Source organism: Cygnus atratus, chromosome 2 (assembly GCF_013377495.2).
Source record: "Cygnus atratus isolate AKBS03 ecotype Queensland, Australia chromosome 2, CAtr_DNAZoo_HiC_assembly, whole genome shotgun sequence".
Taxonomy (NCBI): Eukaryota; Metazoa; Chordata; class Aves; order Anseriformes; family Anatidae; genus Cygnus; species Cygnus atratus.
The window spans coordinates 21745623-21770775 of NC_066363.1; the positions used below are offsets into that span (position 1 = coordinate 21745623).

General features: G+C 39.1%; 1 protein-coding gene across 1 annotated transcript in view; it reads left to right on the top strand.

Annotated features, from left to right (window-relative positions):
* Positions 1–3922: 3922 nt before the first annotated feature.
* The window catches only part of TRDMT1 (tRNA aspartic acid methyltransferase 1), a 30663-nt gene continuing 9432 nt past the window's right edge, over positions 3923–25153 (top strand). The window contains exons 1-8 of the mRNA XM_035545376.2: positions 3923–4205; positions 12066–12175; positions 14636–14712; positions 16274–16345; positions 20062–20127; positions 21798–21867; positions 22801–22884; positions 23376–23758. Coding sequence (XP_035401269.1) covers positions 4142–4205; positions 12066–12175; positions 14636–14712; positions 16274–16345; positions 20062–20127; positions 21798–21867; positions 22801–22884; positions 23376–23758 — 926 coding nt within the window. The 5' untranslated portion in view covers positions 3923–4141. The remainder of the gene's footprint in view (positions 4206–12065; positions 12176–14635; positions 14713–16273; positions 16346–20061; positions 20128–21797; positions 21868–22800; positions 22885–23375; positions 23759–25153) is intronic.

Below are 25153 nucleotides of genomic sequence, written 5' to 3' on the forward strand. Positions count from 1 at the left end.
TCTGACCCAGAACTTGAGCTTCTCTTCTAGACAGCTGAGATGTCTGTATAATTTTTCTGATCCTCATTTAGGTATTTAGTAGGTTATACTGAACTTTCAGACACAAGTAACCTTGTTTGTCATTCAACCACCAACAATATTTGCTTGTACTGCAGCTTTAATGCACTTTTAAACACTTGGCATGTCAGCAGAGAGAGATTTTTCTTGTTCTCTTTCCATTTTTGCATATAGAGGAAATGCTCACAAACACTTCAAAGTACAGATCTACTAGCTTCCACTATGTGGCTTTACAGTGAGGGATTACATTCAAAGGAAACTTGAAGCAATTGATACAGCTACGGCATTGTGGCATCCATAAAACCCTGTGACACGCACTGCAGGCTGGCGACCTTCTGCTCACAGACGGGTGCAGATGGACGCCTTGCTGGACTGTTAGTCACTGCTCCCTGCAGATGGGATGGCAGGGAGGAACTGCAGGAGAAGACTTGAAAACTGCGGAAGGCCTCAAGTGCCTATAAGATGTTGTGGGGTGGGTTGTTTCATGTATTTGTTGCTGGTGTGAACTATATAAACACAACAGTGGAAATTCTTTCTTTTTTCTTTGAGCACAAGAGTGTGCATGGCCCTGTCAGTTTGTCATTTTAAATTCCAGTTGCTGCTACAGTGAAATACAGAATCCTAAGGCGGTGTTTTTGCATATTTCTTGTTTCTGGGATGTTATTTTGCAGCATCGGTAATTGTAACAGTTTTAACAATTCGAAAGCATTGCAAGAAGAAAAAATATTGCAGTGGTTTCCCCTGCATGTTCCTCTTACCACATGCATCTATTTCACTGGATGTGTTTACTGGTTACCAGGACAACAGTTTCAGATCTAGCATGATTACCTGTATCATACCAGTCATCAGAGATGTGGGCAAACTTCGGAAACTTCTGAACTGAGGAAATGCTGCCAGTTGCTAGGAGGCAGGAGTTTTCCAAAGCTGTCTCAATGAAAATGCTAGTATCATATGCTGATGTCTTAGCTTTAGAAATGTCATTTAATGATCAGTTTGCTTAAAATATATTTTACTATAAATATATGTCAGTCAAGAAAATAGATGCTTCGTCACTGCATTATCATAGTTCTGTAGATGTGTTCATTTAGAATAAACTAACTTTTCTTTATAAAAGCCTAGCATTTCTTATTTAAAGCCAGGTGTATTGCTGAGGCATAACTGATATATGAAACAGTCGATAACTGTGTCCAAATAACATTGAGAGTTCAGAGCTGAAGAATCTGAAATCCCTTATCAGAAAGCCAAAATTGGAAGAGTCATAGAACAAACTTCTTCCCTTGAAGTCTTAAGGAGCTGTACAACTACCTTTACTGAGAGTAAAATAGGGCCTGAAGGCAGATATTGGACTTGAACTCTTGTTATTAATTTCCTCTGTCAATCAAATTAAATGTTGTTTGAGATTTACAGGAATCCTATCCATCCTATATGCACAAAGCGAAGAAAGAGTTGTAACAATACCCAAATTTCAGCAAGTCAGAGAGATTCAGTTGGGAAATTTTGCAGACATCTGGCTGCTGCCAGGCCACAAGACCAAGAGAGAGCAACCATTTAGCCTGCCCCATGGTAGTGGCAACGTGATATCAAGATTTTTCTAACTTAGCTATGAACAATCACTTTCACAGGGCACACTCGCTCTTGCAATGCTTCAGCTTTTTTTTAAGAACAAAGGTATGAGTGACCAGTGATCTTGGTGCTTCTCAATCTCTGAAATAAACACTATACCTTAAATTTTATTATAAAAGGTCTGATAAAAAAACTTATAGTTATTTTTATGCTGTCTTTACATTTATAAAGGAAGTGTACTAGAAGTAACTGTTTCCAGAGTCTCTGATTTCGTTTTGGTCCTTTCATAGCTGTCAATTAATAAGGAGAACCAGGTTAGGGCAGATGCCATTACACAGAATTATAAAACTGATTATTGGCATTTGTTTAAAAATGAACACAAGGGAAATTTTGGTGTTTCCTATTCTTTGCAAATTTAAGCTAATGAAATCTCGGCCTAGTTTATGAATTTCTTTGTTGCCAGAGTGGAGGCTTGTTGATCAGATTCTATGGTTTACTACACAGAGGATGCCTGGTAGAGGAGGTAGGTGGAGAATTTCCCCTGAGCAGGGAATGTTCCACTGTCACCAGTATGGCAAAAATGTATCTGCTACTTCTCCACTTGACTCTACCTTTGCCACATGAATGGCAAGAATACTTTGGAATCAGGGAAAGGAGAGGGAAAAACGGGGCTCAAGTTTGTCTTCCCTTCTGATATAAGGAAATATTGTTCCTCTGTAGCTTTAATTGCTCCAGATACTGGGCAGCTCCAAATAAATGAACTGCTTGTGACTGCCTAAAGCCCTTATTACAATATTTAGCTTTGCTGTGATGTATATAGATTGTTGAACTAGTAACACAAGGAGCTAAAATTCATTAATTGGCTTTACTAATGTCAGTAGTCTAAAAGCTTCATTTTTCTTTACCTTTACCTTGTATCTTGTATTTTGATGGGCTCCTACTGACGTTTATCTTCTTAGCTGAGAACAACCTTGTTCATCACAGCCATCATCATCATCCTGAATCCTTTTCTTCAGTCTTCCTCATCACCTTTGTCTGACAACTGTTCTCCCCAGCCAGAATATTCTCTGTTTCGTTAAGCCATGTGATTCAGCCGCCTTTCTCAGTTCCCCACCCACTGCCTGTGCACACTACCTGTCTTGCCACTTCTTGTAATGTGCACTGCTCTCCTCTTTGGTACCTCGGCCGCTACACTTCCTTTCAGAAATTGTCAAAATAGACTTCAGGCTTCTTTTCTTAGTCACATGCTTACTTCCATGGCTGGCAAATAAATCAGCAGCCCCAGACTCTGATGATGAAAATCCACAGGGAATGACAGAACTGTTTCAAAAAAAATGCTGGGAGGACTAATATTCTTGCTTTGAATCATGTTTCTGATTCTACTGTTTTCCATAGTGGATGAGTCTCATATTCTGGATAAGTATGTTGAAAGACAGCACATCTCTTTCTGGTTCACCCTCCACTTTCGGCTAAAAATTCTGCCTCCACCAAAAGACAAGAGATAGGAGTTACTATGACAGGCTGCATGAGGCAGATGCTAAGGAAAAATAAACACTCCTGAAATCCACCTTATTTTTGACAGGAGGCTCCACAAAAAAATATAATTAACTTAAGAATTGATTAGAGAAACATTTTCAGATTTTGGTTTTTTTTTTTCATGTTTCATCTTCACTTTAGAATCTAAATCTTCAAACTTTGGCATAGGTGAATATCTTTACTTGTGTGAGGTAGGTAACCCACATTGTACTGCGCAGTATATTTACTCTTTGGGTTTTGTAGGTACATGTAAATGCATCTGTCTGACATTTCTTGTTACAAACTAACTGCTTTTCAGGGGCAACTATGTCTTCGAGTCATCTCTTCCTTTTTAATTCAGAGAAAGCAATTTCATAGTGTTAAGACAAATTAGGAGAGTTTCATCAGTTATTTCCTTCCTTCCTGTTCCACCAGCAGTGCGGGCTTTGAAACGGCTTTTCAAACCATCCCTGCAGACTAAAATCACTCCTACAAAAATAAGACAAACGCTTAGGCCGGCAGAATTGCCACATGCCATTAGCATCAGCTGCCCAGCCGGACAGCAGACCGGCACCATCCCCAGCGGGCGGGCACAGCCCTTTTGGGGGCCCTTTCTCCTTTCTCTCCCCATGCCTGGCCTGCATAGTTTGGGAAGCAGCCTCCGGGGTTCCTGCTGACAGGCTGGGCTTGGGGAGACAGTAAGAGCCCTGCCTCATTTGCAAGGCACAAGCCACGCTAATCAATTTCTGCCCTCAGCCTGCCCTTCCAGCACGCCCTTTGCTGATTTCACCCACACGACCGGCCTCCCCACGTAGGCGAGGGACTGGCTATGCTAGCAGGTGGCTTCCCCCACGGGGCTCCAGCCCGTTTTGGGGTTTAATGAGCAATTAGCAGCGCCCCACGAAGCCGGCAGCCCTTGAGCGAGCGGAGTGGGAACGAAAGAGCAGCGGAACGGGCGGGCGGCGCTCGGGGAGGCGGCCGGCGGGGCCGAGCCGTGCGCTGCGGGATGGCGGCGCTGCGGGTGCTGGAGCTGTACAGCGGCATCGGGGGCATGCACCAGGCCCTGAGAGGTACCCGCCGCCGCCAGCGCCTTCCTCGGGGCCCCCCTTCCCCTTCCCCCGCGAGGGCGCCATCTTCCCGCTGCGCCCCCGGCCCCCTGGGCGCTGCGGAGGGCGCCATCTTCTCGACGGGGCGGGCTAAGATGGCCCCTCTCCTCGGCCCCTCTCCTCAGCGCCTGCCCCAGCCCCGCCGTCTTGCACAAGCACCGTGGGGAAGGAGGGGAGGGAGGAAGCCCTGGGTGGAGGCACGGCCTCTCCCCTCATCTCCCAGCCTGTCCCCTCATCCCCCAGCTTCCAGGCGCGTCCTCCCCTTCTCTAGGGGCAGGAAAGCGGTGGGGGGCCGGGGAGGGGGCTGTGCCCGTGAGGTGGCCGTGGGGGCGAGTTGTAAGGGGAGGTGGCAGCTGGGTTTTGGCTAGTGAGGTGTTTGTGTCAGTGGTCCACGGGTGTAAACAGGGCAGTGCCCCGAAGTGGTTGTGGCCCGCTGGGTAGCACCATGCACCCAGAGAGTACCGGGATGGAGGTGAGGGATCTGTGGTCCTGCCTCAGCCCAGGTACCTGCTCTCAGGAAAACCCTGATTTTGCACATATTAGTATGTGATCCTTCATCTGCTGGCATGCCCCTGCTGCAAATGGGATCAGGGTCACACAGGCGCACAGGCAAATTAGCCAGGTTATCCCATAGGCATGCAGGTAGACTCGGTGTTTTCATCTTTCAGTACAGAATCGTCTAGGTTGGAAGAGACCTCCAAGATCACCTAGTCCAGCCTTTGACCTAACACTAACAAGTCCTCCACTAAACCATATCACTATCTCACGTAGTTTGGTGAAAAGCTGATATTTTCTAAAGATGAAAATCGAATATAACACGTGAGTTGATATTGTGAGTTCATGCTAGATCATGTGCCTGGGTGAGTTTTTGATCTGGTATCAGGAACTCTGGAGAAGAATTTTATTTATTTTAAATTGTAAAAGCCGTGGCCTGGGTGACCTTCACCAAGTCCCATAGACTCTTTGTGACTTGGCTTTCCCAAATAAAAAAAATTGAGCTAGGGTTATTGAGCTCCTTTGTAAAGCACCCTGGGCTTTGTTACTGTGCTCAGTCCAGGTGTCAACATAAATCTGTATCATTTACAATGATCATGATAATAATTTTAATTACAACTACAGTCCTTCAAATACTAAACCTTTCATAATTATTAACAGCCCTTCTGTTACTCTGTACAGCAGAGAGCATTGTCCTAAAAACATCAGATGAAAACTCACTTTATCTTGTTCTTCCAGTGAGCTATGTAATACTAAAAGATTATGCTTAGGGTAGAGTCCACTTAGCATCATTCATTCACTTAAACTGTTGTCAGTGAGGCATTTTTCTACTGTATAATTTTTGCTTGAATGCTTATGTATGTTTTGTATATGTATAATATGTAAAAATACATTGTATACCAAAATAGGTACCCTCATTGTTATTGTAAATAATCCTAACCACCTGTTGAAGTAATGTGTGTTTCTTATTTCCAAACACATCCTTTTGAGTGTTAAGAGCAAAATATATCTGGGTATGGAGCTGTAGATTTTGGAGGCTTTGTGGAATCAAGAGAGAGTATGGCGGTAACGGTAACACTTTTCTTGTAGTCTTGTTCCTTAAAGTGGTGGGGAACTATGTGTTACAGACACGCAGGGAGGGTTTGCAGGGGGGTGGAATTAAATGATCTTTAAGGTCCCTTCCCACCCAAACCATTCTATGATTCCAGACAGTTTCCATATTTCCATAGAAAGTGGACAGATTCCTGAAACTTAGATTCCGGAAACTTAGCCTACACCATGGCCCTCACTCAGCTTGTCATGTGTTGGTTTTTGTATGTGTATAACAAATATTTACTGAATGTCACCTGTCTCTGCTCTTAACACAATAATAGGCGTCTTGTGAATGTTCAGTTGTGTTCTGCAGTAATTAATGCATTGTAATGCCAGATGTGATATCCTGTAGCCATCCATCTCCAACTAGGAAAACACCATTTGCAACACAACAAAATACTTAAGGAATGGGGATATTGGAAATGCAGCCTTAGAAGATTATCAGAATACTTGTAAACTTGTGTCCAAAAGATATACTGATTGAATGACGCCACAGGGGACATACCAAGGCTTGGAAATGTATATATCGTTTATATCTTGTGTAGTTTGGAGAGTGAAAGAATTAACCAAAGCATTTGTATTGCTTCCCAGAAGGGTAAATTTATTTCCAATAAGATGAGAATCTTATTTCAAGTCTAGTGAAAGCTAATAGGCAACTGAATGAAAGGGTATACATAATTTGCACCGAGTTATATATTTAATGGCAGGCCATTATATAAAACTGGTTTTGATGAATTGAATTGCATTCAGGAATACTGATACAGTCAGCCGTTTTGATCTCTTTTGCTGTTTTTTCTTTTTAAGTCTTTTAGACATCTGGATTCAGTTTTCTTAGTTTCTAGAGGAAGAAAGTAAAGTCAAGAGGATTTAAGTGTTTGCTTTTATGTGGAAATCAAACAGCAAAGTGAATGTTCCTTTGAAAGTACTTTTTGTATTATAATAATAGGATTTCTTATATGTTTTAGGCCTATATGTGTATCTGAAACCATGCTATTTGAAGATGTCTCTCGTACAATTTTTTGGATGTCATTTAGCAGGCTTTTTTTTCATATAAATATGAAGCTTGAAGGAAAGCCCTCCATTTTGCGAGTGCTTTTATAAGCCAGATGCATGAGAGATGAAGCTTATGTGCAATACTCTGTTTTCTTGGTATGTTTTCTATTGAATCTACACAGCCAAGAACAACAACAGAATCATTTAGAAAAGAGAGAAAACATAAAATACTTCTGTGCAGCCTCTCCGGGAGAGCTACTTGTTCTGCAACATGGATTCTGTAGTTCTGGCAACTTCTCGCTCAGTGTTGGTTCCTGGCTCTGTTACGCAGCCAGTTTTTTGGCCAGTTATGTTCAGCAGCACTGATGCAACATTGTATTTTTTTCTGTGTAATTGTCAGCGTTTTCAATGGCAAATAGGTATTTTCCAGGAAATCTGTGGCTTTCTTTTTTTTACCTTGATGTCCTTTTTGGCAGCAATTTTTTATAAACTTAATTCTAGGACAGCGTATAATTGGGTTTGCAGGATGAGGATGTTCGTTGTTTTGGCAGTTGTCATTAAAGTAGAATGCATTTGGCAACAAGTAATGCACAATTGTTTTTTAGATTGTCCTCACCTACACTAAGAAATAAATGAATTTCAATAGATGCACAGAAGTGTGTATCCAAGTCTTCCTCTATTTCTACATACTGCTGTATGTAGAAATTATTGATGTGTAGTTGACTCAGGTTCTTTTGGGCAGTGTAAGGAGGCCTGCTTATGAATTTAGGTTTCAGTCCAAAACTAAGTAAGAAAAATCTTGGGGGTTGTCTAGCTTGGTGCTGATACTTTAGCTGTAGATAATCCACCATATGCAGAATTTCTGGTTTCAGATGTTGAATGCTTTACAGTCATATCTTAATTTTAACAGCAAAGGCATGGAAAAATATATAATTTGGAAGTTGAGCTTGATTAAGGTTGGAAGTTTTTGAGCCTGTTCATATTCACGATCGTGAAGGATTGAAGCAGCTAAAAGATAGGAATGTGTTTCTTCCCATCCTGTGCTCCAAACACTGCAAGATTTGCAAAGGTTGATGTTTGGATCATGTATGTCTAAACCTCCGATATTTTATATGTACGTAATGCATGTGTGAATGTTTTGGCAGTATGTAAAGAACAGAGTTCTACAATGAAAAATACAACCTTTATTTTTAGAAATTCTGTGGCTCTAATTCATTTCCTTAGCAACTTTCCATCAAACAAACAGCCTGCTCCAACTCATTCCCAACCAAAGCAAACTCAAAATGGCATATTAATTTAGGCAGTTTTCCCATGAAAAACAGATTCCAGGTCTCTGCCACAAGCGTTTGTCATCTGCCAGGCCACTGAAAAAATATATCTCTGTGCATAAAATGTGAAAGGACCACTTTTAAAAAATACTGTAATTTTGCAGCCCTAAAGTTAATGACAGTTTTCCACTGCAGCTGTTATATTTAAGTTTTAGAGTAAGAATTAGTCTTTTGTAGGCTGTCTTCCGCGCTTATTGTTGTTCGTTTTATTTGATAATCTCCATGAACTGCACAGCGTAATGAACTGAAGTGCGTAACTGCATAGCATAGCTATCTCAGGCGGGGAGGAAAAGCAGACAGAACTGGCAAGCAGCTATAAGATTGAGCACAATGTTAAACAAAAACCTTGCTTATCTGAAGAAGTTTTTCCGCCTAAGTTCATTTTGATGTTAACAGCTGTCTAAAATGTAGCCCTTTATAGCGCAGGATGGTGCTGGTTGGGCTATAATGTAAATTTACACGGTTTATATGGTTGAACATGAACAAAGCCTGCACGAATACAGCAGTGGAAAAAAGTTGCTAAGTATCCTGCAGGAAGCAAGAATCAAGTTTCCTGATAATCGCGCTGCCTGTAGTCATGGACAGTTCAGCCTAATCATTTAAGCCACGAGCTGACAGCTCAGAAATGAAATCTTTGCTGTCTGTTCTAAAGGGAAACACAACTGACACAGTGTGTGACTAATCTTCCCTTTTCCATCTGTTTCCATATACCTGTTAGTGTAGATAATTGGCTTTGGCCCTGATTTCCCAACACAGTGGGATCTGCGGCGCTGCCCTTGGTGTAGCTCCGTGCGTTTCATGTGCTCTGCTGGCATTGATGATTCTGGTGCAGAAGTAGAGGGGTGGATATAAACAGATCTATGCTAATTTTAAGGTCTGCTAGAAACGCATCACAAAGGAATCAATGATTCTGGCATGGAAAAGGGCAAATAAAGTCAGAAATTTTATTTTCAGAGTTTGTAGATGCCACCTTTTTTTTTTTTTTTTTTTTCCAAGTCAGAAGCTAACACACATCCTGCCTTCCTTTGTTTCGAGTGCCACACCTTCCAGTCATCGCAGCGTGAACAAGTGGATGTTAGACGGCTAACACAGCTCGTCAGCTTTGTGCATGCAGCAAAACAGAGAGCTGGTGCCCGAAGTTTGATTTTGCTGCCTCTGCAGCAATTTTATTAAGCTACAGGGCTTCTGTTATATGTATTCATGAGGTTTTAAGACTCAAGTGCAAAATCAGTACGTTTCTAATAGGATGATACAAGTTTGATTTCACCTGATTTCAGCCTACAGAGAGCTTTATGCTCTAGTCTGCCTAAAAATAGGCTGTAACGCCTCCCTCAGCAACTTCCCCATTGTCTGTGGCTTCCTACTGAGCCGTAACATAAGTTGATTTTGTGCCTTTTGTCGGTGGGGATAGATAGTTAAACACAACCTTCATTCTGGTTTTGTAGACTGGTTTTTGGTCTTTTGTAATGATATGTTCTTACAGTTATGTTCAATTAACAAATGTAGTTGTCATAGCAAAATGTCACAGCTTAACATCAAAGTTATGTGCGTTTCAGGAGAATTGTTTACAAATGTTTCATTTTCACCTTATGTGAAATTTACACAAGCTTTTCTTTGTTAGGTTTGATGCGTGAGATCTGCTTGTCCGCTCGAGCTCCTTCATGCGTTTCCAGCGTAGTTCCACAAAAATACACGTAATCAGCTTTTAGAGGGAGTCTGCTCTGTAACAGGAACTCCCAAGTGAACCACAGCTATTGAGTGAGAAGGAGGAGAAGCTTTGAAAAAATTATGAGGTCCTTGAATAGGGAAGAGAGGATGTCAGATGGGATAGTTCAGGAAAAAGATGCTGTCTCCTCCCATGTGGGTTAACATCTCTTGTTTAGGTTGAACATTTTATTGTGGGGGGTGTGTGTGTCAATAAATTATTAGTTCTGTGCTCTCTCTGAGGATTTCCAGGCATTTGGGCTGATGAAGTCCTCTGCAAATCCACGGTATTTCTTTTTTTTTGTATGTATGAAGAGATTGGACTGATGTTCATCCTGTAAAACATCTGAATCATGAGTTGCAGGGCAAAGCATGCTGCCTGCCTTTCCAATTGTCATTTTTAAACTGGGTGTTCATTTAGCTAATAATTGGAAATTACTGATTATTTTCTTTTCTTCCGGGCCGCCTGGAACACACAGTAAGGATCTGTTCATTAGGACAACATGCTTTAAGAACTGAAAGAATAAACGAGAAAAGCAGTTGCTTAAACAGCACTTTGTTTCTATTACTTAGGTGTTCCAACTTGTTATAGGAAGACGCTAGCATTGCTTCTTGACTATGCCTTTCAGTTTAGTCAACCTGCAAAGGGGATGCTCTTTTCTCACTAGATGTCAGTGTTAACATACCTGTTCTGTAAGCTCAGGTGTAGTCATTCTGTTGGCCTTGTGGATACACCTGTGTTTAACAACTTCGGTTACAATTTGCACTCAAAATGTCAACACAGTAACTGCAAACAATGATTCGTACATAGCCCCTCAGTGGGTGGCCATTGGAATTATTTTTTCTTGTGCAAACTCTTACTCATCTTGCCATTTATTGCACCAAGTAAATGCTGGACAACTCGGTTGATCTTTCTTAAGCTATCTGCTACAACCTTTGCAATACTCAGATTTCTCTTTCATCTTAGTTTTGAATGAGATGGCCTTGAAAACGTGAATGGTAAGAGATAGTAGATGGGTGATAACTGTATCGCTCAAATGTATATGGGCTGGAGACATCGTAGCTGGTGTTTCATCCTCTCAAACTGTAAATAATTAGCTGACTTGCAGTAATTCGTAGGATGTCTCATAAGGTCACTTGTTAATATGTCACTTGTGCACGTTGTGAGGGTACCTGCAGGCATATATATGGCTATTTGCCCTGTTTCTGTGGGCTTACAGAACCCTTGTTAAAATTGCCTGTGTTTCAATGGGGGCTTTGTGATGGTGACCGTAACGTGGCTTTCCTGGTGGTTGGAAGTGGTCTGGTCTGGTGCAGGAAGAACACTCACTGTTCTCTGCGTGCAGTTTTCCCAGTGACCACAGCCTATCTTTCTGAAAAAAGCCTCGGGGAAGCTATTGTAGTTCTTAATAAATAGTGTGGCATGATGAGCAGCAGCTTAAACACTGCTCTTTTTATGCGTTAAGTTTCTGTAGACCTGTTATTCTGTTACTCTAAACAGACCATTGATTATTTATATTATTCTTAGCTGTCGGTAGGTTTGTTATTGTCCTTTTCTCTTTTCCATTAATGGCTCTAAGCGCCCAGAAATACTTCCTTTGATAACAAGAGATTAGGAGCTGCTTAATGTTTTCCTTCAAAGCGTTTGTTATTTTGGGGACCTTGAACCCAACAGGGGCAGCAGTTGGGTTCGAGGCCCAAGGCTTTGTAGGGAATATAAGCACAAATACTTTTCAGGTACCTTCTTAAAGTTTTATTCCACCAGCATACATACCTCAGACGTATTTTAGAAGTATACTGCTTCTCATGGTGAGCAGACAGCCAAAAAAAAATAACACACATGGTTCTTATAAGTTGTCAGGGGCCAGAGAGTCGCAGGCAGTGGCCGCAGGGCTCAGCCCATTGCCATGGGCTGCGTTCCTCCAGCGAAGGAACTTGGTCCTTCTGTAGATACAGAGGCTGTATCTACAAATTAAGAAGGGCACAGTTAGCTTCCCTTTTTGGATGCATAAGGGAGGGAAGTATTGCCCATATGATTAGTAGCACGGTACATATTTCATATAAACTTTCAAAGGCAGCACAACAGAGTTTGATTTTTGTCATTTCCCTTTTATTTTTGAGCACAGCTGTAATGCAACAGAACAAACTAATTTTCCAAGTATAATAAAGAGAAGCTACATTTTTCTTTGCTGTTCTTTCTTTTTAATTTTAGAAAGCTGCACATCTGCAGAAGTTGTTGCTGCTGTTGATGTGAACACTCTTGCCAACGAAGTTTATAAGCACAACTTTCCCAGCACACCACTATGGGCAAAGACGATTGAGGTGAGTAATGAGTATCTTTTTTTGCTTCTAGTCTGGCATTTCTAGAATCAGATTGTCTTCCCTATCTGTAGTAGTAAGAAGGAGAAACAAACAGACTTAATTTATGGTGTTTTGACTATAGCAGTTTTACAATAACTTTCATTTCTTTTTCTGTGTTTGCGCATTGAAGTATAGGAATACTCACACTGCGATCTTTTCCTGAAAGTCTTGATTGCTGCATCAAGAAGGGTTATGTGAATGTCAAGAGGAATGCTTTCCAGCTCGAAAGGAATGACAAAAATCACATTTTTAGATTAAAAAATATTTTCGTGTTTTGAAAGAATTTAATTAAATCTGTTGGAGTCATGCCTTTGCTTTGTAATTATAGTTGATCTGAGTAAAACACAGGAAAGTATACTGGATGGGACAGTCTTGCTTTTATTTGTGTGGGCTCAGGAGATCATGTGTTTTAGGATTTCTGGCCCTTTTCCAAATTATTTGAAGAAGAAATAGGTACAGTTGGCTCATACTTTAATAATAGAGGAGCAGACTAGATATGTGGTTTTACCTGCGTTCATATAGTACCGTAAACTTATTTTTCTTTTACAGCTTTACAACATGACAGTAAAAGATACTGAATTTGTTTCAAGACATCAGCTTAAGCAAGACTTAAATAGGTGGCTAAAGGTTAGCTGCTTATTCAGCGCTCAGTAATAACAGAGTGGTGACAGTTTACAGTTTTATATGGGAACAGAAGAGGAAAAAATGCTTACATCTCCCTATAGTAGAGAACAGATTACAGTCAGTAAGACCTTCCTTAAATCTATTGGAAAAAATAGCAGATTTAGTCTGTGGACAGTAATGTGACACTTTGCGATATAGATATCCTTCAAAATATGTAAGGCAGTGATTTCTTTGTCTCACTGAGTTACTTGATCGTTAGCCTTCTCCTCCCCTCTTGGCCCCTTAATATGTTGACCTTCTAGTGTTAGAAGTTAGTATAGAGGAACTTCTTCCTGTGTAACTAATTTGTGCCACAAACCTAATTCTTTCTTCTCTGAACAGAAATGTTTTTTGCAGACTATTGTTTTCAACCATATAATGGCTTTGTGGGATTTTTACTCAGCAAAAAACTAGAATGAAGTAAACTTCACAGGATGCGCTGGTAATGACTTCCTAAGAGTTAAAACGCATCTGTCTAAGGTTAACTGATAGATAAGCTATGACATGTGCCATGTACAGCATTTTCTGTTTATTATTTATTGTGTGCAGTGTGAATTAGAAATCATGGATTATGATCTTAATGTTTATCGTATCTCAGAAACTGCCACTAAGCAGACAATTTTTAATTGTGGTACGAAATACATATTTTTTCCTTTAAAATACATAAATATGTGTGTGTGTATTTTTTTTCTCTTCAGCGGAAAGTAAGCCTTACTGTAAATTCAGATAAATACCCTGCATTTACTACATATGTATTGCATTTTTGTAAAAATTTGATTATAACATCCGTATGCTGAGTATACTCAGTATATGTAAGCTCTCACTGTTGTGAAAAGTCCTGTTTGCTCATGCATGGCCAAAGCCCATGGTAAAATTTTCACAGTTCTGCTCTGAAAAGGCAGTTCACCAAAACCTTCACACCAAGACTGCAATACTATAAACACAGTGTCTTCATTTATGCTGAAAAATAATTAGTTCATGTCAGCGTTCTTCTAGGGTGTTCTCTTATAAGAAAAAGAAAAAAAAATCCACAACTTTCATTATGACCTATTTATATTTCTTTTGTAAAGTACTTCTTGGGTGTGTAAGTGCTTAATCTCTGAAGTGCTTTACTGTACATAAGGTAGAAATAGTCTACAATTCTGAGGATAACTGCTTGGTTCTTGAGTCCATGCTGCCAAACATCTGTCTGAAAGCACTTATGCAAAGAGTGCCGTTGCATCATTTCTTATGGTAACCTAGGGTCTATCATGTTATTTCTAGGCTCATCTGTGTTTACATCATGTAGGTATTTCATCTTCTGAGAAATTCTGCTATTTATTTCATCTGTTTTGGATATGTCAACACTTTTTTGATGTACAAAGATGTAATGTCCCAACGATGATACTTTATTTGGAGGAGGGATGGGGAGAAATATCTTGTCAGTTATTTTGATGTGATCAGCTGAAAGAACCTTGAACTGCTACATCTCTTCTGAGAGTGATTAGATAAAAAAAAATCAAGATTATGTATAAATCCAGACATAATCAGTGTTTTTGGTTCATTTTTGAAACAATTAATACATATTTGCTTTGTATGGTTTGCTAAGATAAAAAAGAAAGAAGTTATTAGGTTAAACGGGTGATTAGAGAGGTTGTTTGTTTTTTCTAACTAGAAACTGGGATATTAATGGAATAGTTTTGTCTGAAGAATGACTTCGGAGTTTCATACAGTTTACAATACTCAAAAATCTTTTATTTTTATTTTTTTTTTATTTAGGGCATAACACTGAAAGAATTTGACAGATTATCTTTTGATATGATTTTGATGAGCCCTCCTTGTCAGCCATTTACAAGGTAGATATAGCACATTTTGGAGAAAAGTGCAGTTTTTATAATTTGTACTGTTAAAGGAGAAATGTTTTCAAGAGTGTTATGATGTTTGGTTCATCTGTGTAGCTTCATCTTCCTAAGCAACTGTTTTGTGTCTCTATTCACCATGAGGTTTACTGAAGTGAAAGAAATGCAGCAATTTGAATTTTAATTATTGATCACACTTCTTTTAATGTATATTTTAATTCAGTTAAAATTAATTAAGCTTTTTAAAGCACCTATTTTGCACACATTATGGTTTGCGTAACAGTGAAAGTAAAGGATTCTGTGTTTTGGGGTGCTTTCTTTCTCTTAATTATCAGTCTAATATTTTACGGGGGTAACTCCAGAAGGAGAATTGGAATTTCTCACTTCTGCCTGTGACTAAGAGTGGAATCTGTTCTTATTTGTACTGTGAAAGTTGCACATGCACACAAACAGTTTATTCTGAGGAATATTTCTATTTTAGGCAACATTAGGAGTGTCAGTGTCTGGATATACATGCAAGTTACATACACGCACAACATCTTGAAAACAGATCATAAAGGCTTTGAAAGGATTTTGTGTATGACTGAGAAATATCTCAGTGTTTAAGAACTGAACCTACTGGGAGTTTATTTATCTATTTGGTTTTGAATTCACATAGGTTGACAGCAGTGATCATTGGAGGAAAGATTCTCTTAGCTATACTTACGCAAAGTAGTAGCTTCATGAAAAAAATCTTGATGGTGATGAAATTACTTGTGTAAGAAAGTTTAACTCAAATGAGTACCCTAAGATTAAAAAGAATTCTCTCTAAAGCAGTGCCGACCTATACAAAGTGTTTGTGCCAACACTTGATGCATGGTGGGATAATTCCTTCGATTTTATATTTTTCTTTTATAGTATAATAAAAAGAGTAGTCTGTATGACTGACTATCTTATAGACTTGCTAAAGCTCTTCTACCAAGGTTTAAGTCTTCTTAAGAACTAATACAAGCATAAGTTAGGGGAACCCTGGCCTGGAAGCATTATTATATTACTATCAGTATTGTAACCTACTTGAGCCGTCCAGTTTGGTGTTACAAAATTGGCTACAAAGTTATTCACATGGGGATTGATCCTGCAAAATAGTGAGCACTGAGGCCTTCGTTTTTATGAATAATTTAATATATTCAATATAAAATAGCTGGCTGTTCCCAGGAACTTCAGGGTGTGCATATGTTTTTTGGTTTTGTTTTGTTTTTGTTTTGCTTTTTTTTTTTCAGAAGGTTTTTGCTGGCTAAGACCACAAAGCTAAATGCTTTGCAGACTGGGGAGTTGGTTTCAATACTGAATGCTTCAATTTTAATCTCTTGAGCTGATGGATTCCAGGTCAGACTTTCATTCCTTAGAGCATTTCATAGGACACTGCCTCTGTGAGCAGGTCATCATGTCTGGACCGGATGATTTTGCAGAATCTCTTTTCAAAGCTCAAAGCCAAAACTCTAGGCCTTCTGTAGAAAAACGTAAGTCAGATGATGGTCTTCTGCAAGTAATCCACGGGTGTTTCTTTATTCTTTTGTAGAATTGGCCTACAAGGTGATGTATCTGATCCGCGGACAAAGAGCTTTCTCTATATTCTTGATATTCTCCCAAGGTACGAGTTAACTTCCACCTTGACTCTTCAGCCTTTGTTACCAACTAGGTGTTTTATATTGTAGCCAGACAAGTAATCCATAATGTTTTGCAGGGATACTATAACTATTTCATTGTATTACTCATTTGTTTTCACGTGATCATATGTAACTTATAAAATTCTTGTATTGTATTAATGTCATTATCATCTCATAGTTATTGCAGAGGCCTTCCTTGTCTGATTTTCTTTTTTTGTTGTGTATCTGTTTAAACTGTGGCTATATCATAAATGAAAGAAGTTGGGTACTGTTTATTTTCAGTTCAGCATCAAACTTGCACTGACTGTTTAAAAACAGGAACAGGTAATATAATAGTTTGCTAATATGCATCATGGAAACACGAAAATTGTTTGAAACACCGCATTAAAAACTTTGATTCAACATTTAGTCACCTTATGAATAGGTAGCATTTGAAAGAGTTTGTTTAAAACTATGTTATTGGGTGCACAATACAATACATCTTCCTTTCCCTTCCATTCTTTCTTAAAATGTCTATTTCGTCTTCTTGGATATCTTGGGGCAGATTTTGTATTTGTTTGATTTGTGGTAAATCACTTGTTTTGAGTTGTAATCCTAAAAATTTCAAATAGCACTGAACTGTCAGAGCAGTACCCTTCTTTTGTGTGTGCATCTGTGCCATTTTTGTCTGGTCAGACAGGACTGGTTCCTAATAAAAATGCATGAATAATGTAGATAATTATGGCTGTAAGTTTTGAAACAGTAAATCCAAGCAAAGTGTTTATTGCTGACTTAAACTGTTCTTACCAAGAGCGTTAAAATCAGCTCCAAGTGATGCTTGCAGTTCTTTTTGCAAAGAGATGCACGGCACTGTAAGAAACCTTCATGGGGGTATGAAGCAAGCAGTTGCTCAGGGAGATTTATTTTTCAGAAATCTCTGCTTTTGGACTGTGATGTCCATTGGGCATTGAAAAATTGCATCAATTACAGTCCACCAGTTAACTTGCCATTCCTGGTAGTCCTGCTTCTGCTGGAGACCAGGACAACTGTTCTCTCTACGTTCATTCCATGTGGGTTACTCTTACTTTCAGAACTGGAGGAGGAGGGGGGAGAGAGGTCTGTCTGTCTGTCTCTTTCTCCTCCCCTGCCCTGTATTGCTTTCTCTCAACCTGCTGTTAGCACTGGGAGAAGAGTTTCTTCATTCTTCTTCCAGAAACAGCTTTGCAGCTGGCAATGTTAGTGCGACCACCTCTTTGCCCTTGTCACCAGCAGATAGAGAACGTAGACGCAGAAGGGCTGAGAGGCTTGACTGGGGTCACCAAAGAAAACTGTGGCAGAGAACACACAACAACCATTTGACTAGATTCCATATCCCAGTAAGTTAGACAAATAATAGGTAAAAAGCTAGATTATTATTACTCTCCCATTTCTAGCACAGACAAAAGAAAGGGGGGGGGTAGGGGAGGGAAATATGTGGGTTTAAAAAATTGTGAAAAATGTTTTTTTTTTGTTTTTTTTTTTTTTGAATAAGAAACTCAGCTCAGTCCTCCTCACAACTGACTTTTCAAAATGATAAATTAAAAACTGCAGATAGTGGACTAAGTTAATCATTTGTCAGAATAATAGTACCTTCCTTATCCAGAAGAGAATCCTGACCTCAGTATTCCTTCTCAGTAAACTGAGACACCGTTATGAGGAGGGCTGCTCTGGGGGCACTGCTGTGCATTAACACGGAAATGTTTTTTTCCTGGTTGCTGTGGGTTTAGCTGGATAAAGGGCAGAGGCTTTTCCTTCTCAAAAGTAAAGCTTTAGTCACGACAGGACATATGTTTTTCGTCATGACGATGCAAAGGAGCTGGGCTTGGCTGTGACACTTTATCTCGACATCCCATGAGACGTCCCTTATCTCCCTTGGGCAGGTTGTTTCTTGAGGCAATAGTTACTGTGAGCTGTCTGTAATATGTTCAAGATGGTGGCTTCTGCAGAGTTTCTTGGTTCCAGTAGATTTATGTTTTAATGAGATAATGTTTGTGTATGTTTTGGAAATGACATATTTGCCAGACATTGAGTAGGGTGTATTTCAGCCCAAAAAAGGGAAGTTCTTAATATAGGAATTATCACTTTGCATTCTAAATTGGTACGGCATGCATTGAAATTGTGAAAATTATAGAATAATTTCTCGTCGCTTGGCTGTTCCTACCTTATGTTCCTCCTTTTAGAATGAAATGTAGCAGAAATAAGGCTAATAGTCTGGAAAGGCAAATGTTAAAGGCGTGGAAAGGACAAGTCCAAGATTTGGAAAGGCCTGAGAAATCCTTTAAGCCCCAGCCACTGAACATGAAGTTTGGCCCAAGTGGTCCAGATACTGTCTGTTTGTTATGTTCAAGCCATAACCCAGGAAAATCTAATGCTAAGACTTCGAAGTTTGCTAATTTTACCAACACATTACTAATGTTAAAATGTGCCAAGTACTTAACACATACTCTTTGTACAGTGATTATTTGCCTTGTGACACGTTGATCCGGTACGAGCTCTTGCATTTCAAGCACTGCTCTGGATTTATCACTTCAAAAATAGGTTTCAGAGTAGGTGATGTCGATGTTGAGCATGGGTAAACGTACCAACAGATATTCTCTGTTCTTTTAGGGGCAGGTTGGCTGCTGCTTCTTTTTCAGTTCAATACTATTTTTAGTATTTTCATATTTGACGTTCATTTTCAAATTTCTAGTGAAACACTTTAATTCTTCATTGAATTTCTGTAATTGATGTTAGTTAAGAACTGGCAAAAACAAATTCTGCTGTGATTTACATCAGTGCAAGTCCAAAATCACTTGTTAAATGTGCATGGAGTGGCTGCCTGCTGGCATAAGTGTTCTATTCCTACATGCCACACGCAGGGTCTCAGAACAGCAGCCATACTGTATCTGCACTACCCTTACTAGAGTATTAGTCAGTGGCAGGAGATGTTCCCAGACACTTGAATCTGAATCATCTATGGTTTTAAATTGCTAGAATGGTCCCTGGCACAGTTTTATGTTCCTTTCTCCAGAGATTTAATATGCTGTTTTTGGAATGAGTCTATTGCCAGACCTCTGCACTGATCTTGCTAAACTTCAGGCAGCTCCTTCCCCTTCCCCCCACATCAAAATGAAAAAGTTAAGTGTAGAAGATTGAGAATATATGTAGTTTGAACTCTAAATATGTAGCATTTCTTAAAGCAGTTAAATGCATGCTGACTTTGATGTGTTATCACTAAAGTTGATGTGATATTTTAACATTGATTTCAGGTTTAAGTACTTTAACTAAAGAAAGTAAGTTTTCTGTTCCGTAGCTATGTGGTGGTATTTTTCCTCCTGACAATTATCTGTTCTGTTACAAACTTAATCTTTGAATAGTAATAATATGATTTAGGAAATGAACAGTGGTAAACATTTTCACGAGTACATGCATGGGGTACAGCTGGGCACAGCATTACATCTGAACAAAAGTAGTTTTTTGTTTTTTAATTAGCAACAGTCTACATTTCTAATTCAAATAGGCATTATTTGATCTAGGCAACCTCAAAAGTTGAGGTACTTTTTTTTGCAGAATTTAAACTTTGATAATTAACATGGCATGGGAATGTTTTGATCTTTCTTGTAGCTGAACAAATCTGTAGATAAATATAATGTAGTTTACTTCTTGTAACTCTGAGCTGTTGGTCTTTTCTTTTTTCTTGTAGGCTCCAGAAGCTTCCAAAATACCTACTTTTAGAAAATGTTAAAGGATTTGAATCCTCTTCTGCGAGGTAAAGTCTAATATATGCATGGCTTAGTTTTTAATAAAGCTTGTCTTCTTTAGAAGGAGAAGGCAGGATTTTTATTTCCTAGAATTTAAGTGAAGAAAAGAGTGAGAAGGCACAGTTAGCAGCTATAGGTTAAAAATACAGTTTTAATCTAGGAATTAAGGTCTTAGGATGTGAAAAGAACTTGTTAAATAACTATTTGTTTCTCTAAGCAGATAAGTATGTTAGAACTTGAACAAGTTCACTCTGTGTTGGATGGGGTCCTAGGCGACCTGATCTAGTGGGTGGCATCCCTGCCCATAGGTGGGGGGTTGGGACTAGGTGATCTTTAAGGTCCCTTCCAACCTAAGTCATTCTACATTCTATGATTCATTGTTTTTCTTTGATGATCCTGCATCCTTCAGAAGATGTCGATATTAATTCTCAAAGAAAAATAACAATATGGGTAGCACTCAGAGGTTTGGGGTTTTTATCCATGACAGGAGATCCTGGTATCTTGTGTTGAGGTCAGAACAGAATGTAGTGGCTTTCTTTGGTACCTTTGTTGGTAGTAGATTGCCACTGGTTCATGGTTGCCATCAAATGGTCCAAAAAGAAAGGGTGAGGAGCGCGTATAACTTTTGTCTGAAATGAGGAAGAAGAAAGTTGGCGATAAGGTTACTTCATGACAGCAGGACCATGCTTGCTTGTGGACAAAGCAGGAGACAAGGAGTCATCTTCATTTCTTGCTGGAATAAAGTGGGATCATTTCCTAGCATTTCTTGAAGCAACAAAAGAGGAGCCAGCTTCCATATCTTCATGCTTCTTAATGCATATGGCAGGCAGCTGGGAGCTGTGTTCAGCTCTCTCACTGGTTAAAGCATTCATCAGTTCTCTGTGAACACCTGGAGGTTCAGACTGCTGCTGTAGAGCCTGAGGTTCCCTAGGCTGTGCCTTGCTGGCCAGCGTTTGGAACAGGTTGTAACTCAGAAAATACACCAGGCTGTATCCTTGCTTTGTCTTGGGATGCAGCATCATATACAGTGCCAGATACAGCTCACAGGTCATGATTTATGTGTAGCCTGGTATAACCTGCATGGAATAGGAAAGACAAGTCTTTTCAAGAAGGCATCCATTTCAGTACTTTTCTCATGTTTATAGAGCACAGTCCAACCTTGCTTTTATTGTCAAAGCCACTAATTTTTGAATTAGCCCTTTTATTAGGCTTCGCTGATGCCATATGCATGACAGAGAGAAACAGTGAGCTATTTGTAGTGGGTTTAATCTCCTGTTTAATAATTCACAAAAAAGAAAATGTCTTGCCCTCTAGTTGCTCAGCTTGCTGGCACACTCATCTAGGGATGTACACTTCCTGAAATGGGATATTTTTGAAGGGGTATTTGCATCAAAGTACGTGTGAGATACCTGTGAATTTGTAGTAGTTATTTTTGGCTGCAGTAACACTGAACTTTAAATGTTGTCTCCTGACATTCAGAAATGGATGACTTCAAATATGAAGTCATAATAATGTAATGTAATGTAATACTTTGTCTGATTCTTTCACTGAATGTTATGAAAGTCTTGGTACCTAAGGTATTGCATGTAATGTGTTTTTACGTAGGATAGAAAAGGTCTTAAAGGGTGTATAAGAGTCTGTGAAGGGCATAATTGCTTTCCAATTCTTCTCACTTCAGAAATGAACTTTTGCGAACACTAGAAACATGTGGATTTAAGTATCAAGAATTTCTCCTATCTCCAACTTGTGTGAGTAGTAATTTTATTCTAAGAATAACTGTTCAAACTATACTGAGTCCAATGACATTTGGAAATTATCTGTTTTATTAGAAAAGAGAGTGATGCCCAGAACTGGAGATACTCTTCTGAATGAGAGCCAGCTCATGTGACTTCTGATTTCTCATCCACACATTGGCATGATCATACTGCTATTATTATTGAGATCCTAGTCCTGTATTTCTTTGCTAACAGTTGGTGGTTTTTTTTAAGTAGCTATGAATTTAAACCATGACTAAGAAGGTAGTTTTCCCTGCAGGAGCCTCGTTTCTTCAGAAGTGCTGATGCATATGATTTTCCCAGCAGAGAAAATGTGACTGTGTCATTTGTGGGAGGAGGGCCTCTGTTTGCATGTTTCCCTGGCAACTGAAAACGAGTTGAGAGAGATTTCAGATCGTGCAAGACTAAATGGAATCAATAAAGTACTGTATATATTTGACGGAAGATGGTAGAGAGTAGCTTGAAAACCAGTTGTAGTACATTTGTTTTGTTGTTAGATGTCTTTTAATTGCTTGTTCAAAAAAGCAAGGAGAAATATTTTTGATTTTTTATTAAAAATATATATATATAGGCAGTACCTATGCCAAGAAATGGTGCAAGTCATTTTTCTTCTTACCTTGCATAAAAATTTGTTTATATTCCTATTCATTTACAGGGAAAAAAATCTCTCAAAATCATAAGAAAAAAAATAATTGCCTGCTTGTTTCCTTGAGATTACCTAAGCATGGGAGTTATGTTCATGGTTCATCCTAAGTGTCTTGGTAGTATCAATATTGATATCTCCAAAGTGACAAAATCTATTAGTGTGGCATAGTTATATTACTGTAAATGCTAGTACATAACTTTTATAACACAATAGACCATTTCTTCTCTCTTTGTCACATGTCTTGTGGATTTTGCTTACAGCTTGGCATTCCCAATTCTAGGCTGCGGTATTTTCTAATTGCAAAGCTTCACCAAGAGCCATTTTTCTTTCATGCTCCTGGTCAGGTGAGTCTAATTTCTGTTATTTAAATTTGCCTTGTTTAATGAAGATTGAGGTTTAAATTTGCAGTTTAGTGGTATGTGGGGATGAAGGGATAGAAGGAGAAGGGATATCATCAGAAAAGTTAAATTCTCTCTCTTCTTTTTCAGCCTGGTTGCTGTGTCTTCTAAGGACTGAGATGTATGCCAGTGGCTTAGATGGCTTTAAGCAGTTGAGGGGCAGTGGCTGATGGTGGGCTAGAAAAAAAAAAAGTGTTCTGCTACTTTTTTCATATCCTAGGGAATGTCTTTTGTAAGGGCAATTACTGCAGTCGTTCCTGTCATCAGTGCTGTTAGGTCAGCCAGTCTTGATGCTAACATTTTTTTAATCTTCATAAAAATAACGCCAAGTGGTTACTTGCATCTGAGCATCTCTGAAGGAATTCTTATCGTAGTTTCTGCTGTCAAGTTGTTTATCAAATGCAGTTCCTTAATCTTTCTCACAATTTATTTCTTAGATATTGACAAGATTCCCAGATCTAGAAGACAAGATTCAGGATCTAGAAGAGTTATGCAAGGACAAAGTTGTTGATAAAGTGTGTGAATCTAGTTCTTTGCCTTCTGGAGAGAAGAGTCTGGATTCAAATGTTGGTCCTCATTGCAGCAGCAAGAAGAGTTTACCGAAAGGGGCCTTTCTTTTTAAGCTTGAAACAGCAGAAGAAATTGCAAAGAAACATAATCAGGACAATGATTCCTCTATTCAAATGCTAGAAGATTTCCTGGAAGAGGAAAATGAAGAAATGAGTCGGTATTTCTTAGCACCCAAATTCTTGGTGCGCTACGCTTTCTTATTAGACATTGTTAAACCCACTTGCCGGAGATCCACCTGCTTTACAAAAGGGTAAGTTGCAGAGAAGATATTACTGAGTCATGTCATGAAACTGTGTGTTTTTGCTTATGTACTTTGTAAGAAAGGAGTTGTTTCATCAAAAACCCTGGAAAAAAAGTAAAAATCTCCTTACATAGAATGCTTCCTGATCCAGTGGAATGCCAGCATGAGAATCTGTCTGGCAGAACACCATGTGCCCACTCAAAAAAGGCATTCACAACAGACGCTGCCATTTGTTGTTGACCTTCACAGAAGCTTAATTACCCCTGCGGAAATATAGTTCCAGTAGACTGGTGTAGTACTGATTCATTAATGAATTTCTTTATATTGCTCACTGAAGTTACAAAGTGTCATGCATGACAGATCCATTCTTCATTAAAACTGTCTCCACTGTACATTTTATTGATTTCTTGGATTTTTCAGCTGTGTAGTCAGAATAGCTGTGGATTGGCCATATGTCATAAAACCAGTTAGCTTGCTGCATTACAAATCATATTTGATGGTACAGAACATCAGTGCTTTTCTGTCTAGTGGTTTTCTGATTTGTGCTTTGGAATTCTAAGTTTGACTATCAGAGGTTGTTGAGTGTTCTGAAATCCCACAGACAACCTGTCAGGAGGTTTTCCAGTGAATGCATTTGTATTGGAAAGTGCCAGTTAGAGCCTGGAAGTGTGTCTTTGAATTCTCAAGATGTTTCAACAAAATGACTTTTGGTTAATGAGTTAAAGCTAATTGTAACAGTGGCTTTTTATTAGTCACAGAAATTAGAATGTCAGATTGACATAATTCCTACAGATTTTGTGATTTCAACTTTTTGACATGAAATTCTCTCTTCTCAGCTTTTTTAAAAAAATTGTGCAACAGGAAAGCCCTTCCTCCATCCCTCATTGATAGATGCACTTTCTACCTTCAGTGTTTGAGTTGTGGGGGAGTCAGCACCTTGTGGGATCTGTTTCAGCCAGTAGTCTGACTGGAGTAGTCAAACAAAAACCTAAGGCCAGAATGATCTTTTATGTATCTCTTATATTTACATTAAATATCATAAAAAATAAATTGGCCATTTGTGGCTTCACTAGAATATGTTAGGGCAGTTTGTGGTCATGTTTATCAATTTCACACCAAAGGAGGCTTCTGAATAGTTAATATGAAGTCTATATATAGTGGCAGGAAATCTGACGTTGAATGTGACTATTGCTCTTTGCTGATTTGGGAGGAGTCATGCCGGATAGTTGTGGTAGTTCTTGGCTCAGAATGTAAGAATCTGATTTACTGTCTGTCTTTGTTCTTTTTGGAACAAAGAATTGGAGAAGGAAAATCTCCAGTATGGTTCTCCATGCGGTCATATCATTTACAGCTCAGCACTAAGAAGAAGATTGTAATTACATTTCAGGCTTCATCCAGGTCACT